We start from the raw sequence: 7,979 nt of genomic DNA on the forward strand, positions 1-7,979 counted from the left end.
TCAAAACATTTTTTTTTTAAAAAGGAATAATGTCACCAGCACACCGGTTTTTGTAAATCAATGATCCATTTTAATTGCACATTGCCATCCAATACAAGCGCTTTCAGGGCCGCAGGGGGTCCCCTTCATCAGGCTCAGAATGACACATCAGTAACAGAATCATCAACCTTATATAGGCATTACACAGTGAGAATAAACATTAACCCGCTCCCCCGGTCACACATTCTAACGCAGTCACAATCTGTGATAGAACACTGGCTGTCACAGCACTCTGATGATTACACAAGGAGAGCTGCCTTCTCCATTTGTAATCTTCAGGACCTAGCTATCAGTTTGACATTTCAGGTCCAGCCCTGCAACCATTTATGAATGAAAGCTACTATTGTAGTTTTGATTCATGAATTGTTTTGTGTGTAAAGTAAAAAGCAAATTGACAAAAACAACATTTAGCCCTTATTAGTCCATAATCCATTTTTATCAATAGCTAAATTTACTTCATTTGTAAACTTTTAAAATTTGCATTTTTTTTGTAGCATTAAATGAAAAGAAATGGTTTGTACCAGAAACATGATTCTAGTGCAGAGCTGGGCAACTCCAGCTACAAGTCCCATGAGGCATTGCAAGACTGACAGTTACAGGCATGACTCCCAGAGGCAGTGACATGTTGGGATTTGTAGTTAAAGCATAGCTGGAGGGACAAGTTTTCCAACCCTGTTCTAGTCCCTTTATAAAAGAGATAATTCACAGAATAACATTTGTAGTTACCCTAATTATTTTTTGAATCCTAAAATGTATTATATTTTAGGTTAATGGTGATTATTTTGTTAACTCCTTCATTCCCTTAGGTTTTTTTTTTAGTTTTTTGAATTATAGAGCTGATGTTAGTGGAGGGCACACTTTAACATTTTACCCTTGGGTGGCAGGGCCGAAACTAGGGGTGCATGTGCCTTGGACGCCGCATCAGTAGGGGTGCCGCCAGTAGGGTGAGCAACCGACTAGGGATGCACCGATACCAGCCATTTACTAGACACCAATACCAGCACTTTACATTTTGAAACTGAACCGGCTGTCTGAGGTCCTGGCTTGCTGGCGATCTCAGCAGCCTTCCTGTGAACTGGGTGCGCCTGTTTACAATGATGGCCGCACATCTCCTCCTTCCTGGGAAACACTGCCACCCAAGAGACCTTCCTGACCCCTATTGGGACCCCGCACAGCCTCCTGGGACCCCACACAGCCCTCCTGAGATACCACACAGCCTCCTGAGACCACACAAAGCCCACCTGAGACCCCCACAGCCAACCTGAGACCCTATGTAGCTGTGTGTAGCTGGTGAGACCCCGCGCAGCCCCCCTAAGCCCACACACAGCCTCCTAGAGACCACACACAGCCCTCCTGAGATACCATACAGCCTCCTGAGACCACACAAAGCCCACCTGAGACCCCCACAGCCAACCTGAGACCCTGCAAAGCCCTCCTGAGGCCCCGTACAGCCCATATGAGACCCTGCAAAGCCCTTGTGAGACCCCGCACAGCCCTCCTAAGACCCTGCAAAGCCCTCCTGAGACCCCGCACAGCCCTCCTGAGACCCCGCACAGCCCACTGGAGACCCTGCACAGCCCTCATGAGACCCCGCACAGCCCACTGAAGACCCCACACAGCCCTCCTGAGACTCTGGAGTCATCAAGTTGCCACCCAGGAGCAACATAGAGTATGTAGCTGTATATTATTCTGTATTGCTCTATAATGGATTGCTGGGATTTGTAGTTGTCTATAGCTGGTGGTATTCTACATTACTGAGACCCCGCACAGCCCACTGGAGACCCCACAGCCCTCCTGAGACTCTGGAGTCATCAAGTTGCCACCCAGGAGCAACATAGAGTATGTACCGTGTTTCCCCGAAAGTAAGATCTACCCTGAAAGTAAGACCTAGCGCTATCTTCGGGGATTTCTGTAATATAAGACCTACCCCGAATATAAGACCTAGTTCGGGGTAGGTCTTATATTACAGAAATCCCTGAAGATAGCGCTAGATCTTACTTCCGTAGTAGCTGCCCATGTAATTGATTTTTACATGTTAAGAACGGCCGCTGCTCCCGCCCACACGCCTGCCGGCCGCAGCTCCCGCCCGCACGCACGATGGAAGCGGAATATCATCCGCCGGGACCGGCAACAGCACGCCGCCTTCCGGGACCTCGTCCGGTCCTCCCCCAGCCAGGTAAGACATCCCCCGAAAATAAGACCTAGTGTCTTATTTCGTGCAAAAAAAAAAAAATAAGACACTGTCTTATTTTCGGGGAAACACGGTAGCTGTATGTAGCTGTGTGTAGCTGGTGAGACCCCGCGCAGCCCCCCTAAGCCCACACACAGCCTCCTAGAGACCACACACAGCCCTCCTGAGATACCATACAGCCTCCTGAGACCACACAAAGCCCACCTGAGACCCCCACAGCCAACATGAGACCCTGCAAAGCCCTCCTGAGGCCCCGTATAGCCCATATGAGACCCTGCAAAGCCCTTGTGAGACCCCGCACAGCCCTCCTAAGACCCTGCAAAGCCCTCCTGAGACCCCGCACAGCCCTCCTGAGACCCCGCACAGCCCACTGGAGACCCTGCACAGCCCTCATGAGACCCCGCACAGCCCACTGAAGACCCCACACAGCCCTCCTGAGACTCTGGAGTCATCAAGTTGCCACCCAGGAGCAACATAGAGTATGTAGCTGTATATTATTCTGTATTGCTCTATAATGGATTGCTGGGATTTGTAGTTGTCTATAGCTGGTGGTATTCTACATTGCTGTATAATATATTGCTGGGATTTGTAGTCCTCTATAGCTGGTGGTATTCTGCATTGCTGTATAATGTATTGCTGGGATATGTAGTTCTCTATAGCTGGTGGTATTATTCTGCATTGCTGTATAATATATTGCTGGGATTTGTAGTCCTCTATAGCTGGTGGTATTCTCCATTGCTGTATAATATATTGCTGGGATTTGTAGTCCTCTATAGCTGGTGGTATTCTGCATTGCTGTATAATATATTGCTGGGATTTGTAGTCCTTTATAGCTGGTAGTATTCTGCAGTGCTGTATAATGTATTGCTGTGTGGCTGACCTCCGTGTCGGATCAGTATCTTTGGACCCGCTTCTGTGTTCTTTTCTTTTGGTGCGGCAGTGCACCTCCTGATCCAGCACGGAGGTGAGGCTTGAAATCACTTCATTCAAGTCTCTCCTCCATGACAGATTAGATAGAAGGTGCACCGTGAAGCCCAGAAGTGGCTCTTTAATTAGCACAGCAGCACTGTACAATGAGGTGATTTGAAGCCTCACCTCCACAATGGATCAGGATGGACGCCGCAGCAGCAAAAGAAATGAGCCCAGAAGTGTGGGAGGGGTGTGGATGGGGAACTTCTCCTAGGAGAGAACTACTTTGAGTCTTTGCCCCGGGTGGCGGAATGTGTAGCTCCGCCACTGGGTCCTGGCACTACATAAACTATCCATTTTATGATGCCTCCCAGCTAGGGTTGCTACCTATTCTTCAAGTGAAACCCGAACACTCTAGCGCTTTGTGCAGCAATTTTCAGGTTGCTGTGCGGATTCTCAGGTGTGATATGCCGGCTCTTAGGTGGCTGTGTAGAGTCAGGTGGGCTCTCAGGTGACTGTGCAGAGTCAGGTGGGCTATGCAGGCTCTCTGCTTGGCTGTGCGGACTCTCAGGTGGGCTATGCGGACTCTCAGGTGGGCTATGCGGGCTCTTATGTGGGCTGTGCGCAGTCTAAGGTGAGCAATGCGGGCTCTCAGATGGGCTATGTGGGCTCTTAGGTTGGCTGTGCGCACTCTCAGGTGATCTACGCAGGCTCTCGAGTGGACTATACAGCCTATCAAGTGGGCTATACAGGCTCTCAGGTGGCTGTGTAGGGTCTCAGGTGGGCTATGCAGGCTTTCACGAGTGCTGTGTAGGCTGCGTAATGTGTCTCCCGAGGGGTACAGAAGCGGGCAGTATGGTGTCACGAAGACAGAGGTGTTTACAGGTGCCTGCTGCTCACAGGAAGGCTGCCAAGGTCCCCAGCAAGCATAGGACCTTAGGCAGCCGCATCTGCCAAAAAATGTAAAGTGCCGGCACTTAGTATCTTGTGTCCGGGTGACAGCTGGCCCGAAATATGGACACAGGATTTAAAAACTGGACTGTCCGGGTGAATCCCAGCCAGGTGGTAACCCTACTCCCAGCAGCTTTATGCAGAACAACTAGCATCAGTCACACTAAAAAGCTACAATCTGAAATATGATTGCTAGCTATATACAAAAACTATTTGTAAAGATCAGCTTCATGATCACAGCCCAGGAAGGCCTTTTCTATCGAAAGTTCCAAGTTATCGAGTTCACCAACTGCCTGACTTACGGTTTAGTTAGAACTAAGAGGTTTGCCCAAGAAAGCTCTTCTGCAGAAGCGCCAGCCGCGGCATTGCCCTATACACATACACTACACTACAGCAATGAAATATTAAAATGAACTAGGATCACACTAATACAGCACGTTATGAAAGGAGAACTATAAGGTGAGTGCACTCACCTTATAGTTCTCCTTTCATAACGTGCTGTATTAGTGTGATCCTAGTTCATTTTAATACTTCATTGCTGTGGAGTATGTGTATAGGGCAATGCCGCGGCTGGCGCTCGTGCAGAAGAGCTTTCTTGGGCAAACCTCTTAGTTCTAACTAAACCGGCCATCTTGTGTGTGTTGCCACACACAAGATGGCAGCTATAAGACGTTACTCCAAGATCTCGCGATATCTACCCAGTCTTCCCGCGAGATCTGGCGCTTTAATAGTTCGGCGGCGCCCTGGTCACGCCCTCTTTCTCATCCCGCTTCCCCGCTGGTAGAGGTGCAACTGTTCTTCGGTCGTCCCGAATCTGGGTTCATCCGACACCGAAACCGGTCCGAGAGAAGCGGAGCTCCCCTAGTCCGGCACAGACATGCCTCCTAAGTTCGACCCCACCGAAATTAAAATCGGTACGTGAGGCGGGACGGGGGAATGCGAGCCGCCCAGCCGAGGGCCCCCTATCCCGGGCAAGCCGCAGCGGAGTCACGTGTCTGCGTGGTAATGTGCTTTCCATCTCCTCAGGCTGGGGACAGGTTCTCTTCATTCACCCCACTTGTGCAGATTGTTATAGACGAGGCTGTGACGTCATGCTCTTTTGCCAGACTTCGGTGTAGTGTATATGGGTCCGTGACCGGTCCAATATTGGGGTACAGTGATACTGGTGCTGTCTACATTCAATTGCAGATCTGTGGATGACCCAGTATAGAAGCTGTGGCCTGTGCTGGATGGAGCCTTGGCCCTGTATACTGCTAGTGAGGCCCTTCTCTAGCTAATTTGTTTTTACATAACCATTAAGGCCTATGGAGGATGGGGCCACAGATTCCTAGTTGTATACCCCAGTAACTCCTGGACACAGTCACCCTGATCTGTACAGTAGCTGGTATTATCGGTAGCAGTAGGGTTTGTGTAATATATTTTTTGTGGCTCTGAAGTGCATCTTAGGGGTCCATTCACACCAGCGGGTGCATGTTATGCTGTGTATACTCTGTGCCAGCGGGTCTGTGTTGTCTATGGGCTTTATGATGATGCATATTGTGCTGTTCCCTATCTATTGCTATTGAAATGCCACAAAATTATCAATTCAAATCTGTGCTGCATTGGGTTGTATTGTAGCACCTCACAGTGCACTCCAGTAGGGTGCAGGCTGCCCGATGCAGCGCCTTGCTGTGAACTGACACCATAGTACATAAAACAAATGCTATGTCTGTCAACAGGGTTAGTTCAAATGAGGCCTTAGCAAAATGTTTATTTACTCAGCATGTAGTGTGGAAGAGTTGCAAACCCTTACGGGTTTCTGTAGCTGTCTTTCTTTTAAATGGCTATTCTGGCACCCAGTGTTATTACATAGGGATGAGAAGAGTTCTTGGCCCGGTGTGAGCTCCATTAGGGGGCCTTGCTGCCAGTGGTGTAGTGAGGGTCTGGGTATGAAGCTTGAGAGAACTGTAAGCTAGTGAACCTGGTGCTTTATCGCTGATGGACAAAGTACTGCTTATCTTAAAGATGGCTGCTTTATTTTGCAGTAAGCCTGTGTTCACCTGACTCGCAGACCTAAGGATTCCAATTTAAGTAGCATCCTTTTGCAAACTGTGTACTAGTGCAGGCAGCTGGGATTCGTTGTCAGACCCATAGAGATCTGTGGGGGGTTCATCAACATTTAGTTATCTGCTGGGAGCTAAGAGAAAATGTGTGCAGATTTTGCACCCAAAGATCTCTAGGTTGTGTTGACAAAGGTAAGTGTGATGGACATAATTGCCTCGCCTCATTAAGTCTGGCATTTTCTGAACATTAGAAGAGTGATAAACTGTCATATCACACATTTATACAGTTTTTAAAGTGACACTAAACTCAGAAGTTAAATCTTAAATGCATTGCAGTACCTTAACTAACAAATGTATCTTTGTATCACTCGGCTGTAGATCCTCCAATCATCTCTGAATTGGAGCTCACACTGTCCTTCCTTCTGGAGGGTGGCTACTTCTGTTCCCCATGGTCCCTGTGTGTGTTGTAATGTAGCCACCACACCAAGCTCGCTGCCCAGATGGCTGATATGTATTGACATTGTAGTCTTAACTAAACTGTCTTAACTAAACTTGAGATTGTAGTCCATCACAGGAGTTAGCTTGGAGCGGTGACTACTTTACAACACACACAGGGACCATGTGGTACAAAAGTAGCCACCCTCCAGAAGGAAGGATGGTGTCAGCACCAATTCAGAGATGATTTGAGGATCTACAGCTGAGTGATACACAAATAAGATACATTTCTGTAGATGGTTAAGGTACTTGGATGCATTTTTAGGATTCTTGAGTTTAGTGTCACATTAAATCATCCTCCCTAGATAGCCACCCGCCACTATACCAGTCTGGTGTGTCTGGGTATATTCCAGTGGTGAGCTTAGAGAAACCTCCTCTTAGGAAACAGAACTTGTCTATGTGTGATTAGTTCTGTGCCGAAAGATTGAGTACATGTCTAATGCATTTAGAAGTGGTGTTTGGATGCTGATTAGTTCTGTGTTAACTTCCATGTGTCTTTTTTTTGCTTTGTAGTTTTCCTGAGATGCACCGGTGGTGAGGTAGGAGCCACTTCGGCTCTGGCCCCCAAAATCGGACCTCTGGGTTTGGTAAGTTTAGTAAATTTTTATGGTTTGCCTATCATATCTTAAATCCTAAAATCTTAATTGTTTTAACTTTGGGGAAGTCTTAAAGGTTACTTAGGTAATTTTGTATGTTACCCCATTGGGGAGATGAACAGGAAGTGTTGGAAAGTGCAGATGGCAGTAAAACATTGAAGTTCTAACTTCCACTCTCAAATTGTCAGTGTGTTTACCAGAAAGCAAAGTTTGTTTTCCCAGGAAAACTTCCCACTATCTCCAGTCCTCGTTGATGGTTTTGGAGAGGTCTTAGTAGCCGTTTGGCATGAATGACCTTTCTGGCTTGATCCCTGATTTTTGTTCCTCAAGGCTCAGGTGGATGAATGTGCTTGCTGAGCAGAATCTGCAGACTATAGTACTGATGTCTGGCTGCTAGATCTGTGGATAGCATTATATATGCTATGACTTTTGCAGGCAATTCAGTGTCTCAATCCTCACTCACTGAGAATACATATTTTGATCTGCTTGGTGTATTTTTTATTTTATTTTTGACCCTCTTGCATGGAAAAACGGCAGTCCTTTTACTGGCGGTGTGATGTGATCTCATCTTGAATATTCTGTAGCACACCAACATGTGTGAATGTCATTTCCAAAATCCTGTTCTTTTAGTCTTGAGTATTATGCTTATATTAATGGGACACTCTGCTAGTGTTCATTACACCTGATAGTCTGCTTTGTGCTGCGTTACACCCCCCCCCCCAAGAATTACCGTTAAATGCAAAATCGGGTTTTGGA

The 7,979-nt window shown here is 47.4% G+C and overlaps 1 protein-coding gene across 1 annotated transcript in view; it reads left to right on the top strand.

The window, feature by feature from the left end:
* The first annotated feature begins 4,823 nt into the window (after positions 1-4,823).
* LOC108789356 (60S ribosomal protein L12) overlaps positions 4,824-7,979 on the top strand; it is an 11,107-nt gene continuing 7,951 nt past the window's right edge. The window contains exons 1-2 of the mRNA XM_018559337.1: positions 4,824-5,004; positions 7,141-7,214. Coding sequence (XP_018414839.1) covers positions 4,968-5,004; positions 7,141-7,214 — 111 coding nt within the window. The 5' untranslated portion in view covers positions 4,824-4,967. The remainder of the gene's footprint in view (positions 5,005-7,140; positions 7,215-7,979) is intronic.

Source organism: Nanorana parkeri, unplaced genomic scaffold (assembly GCF_000935625.1).
Source record: "Nanorana parkeri isolate BGI_ZX_2015 unplaced genomic scaffold, ASM93562v1 scaffold389, whole genome shotgun sequence".
In the NCBI taxonomy this organism is placed as follows: Eukaryota; Metazoa; Chordata; class Amphibia; order Anura; family Dicroglossidae; genus Nanorana; species Nanorana parkeri.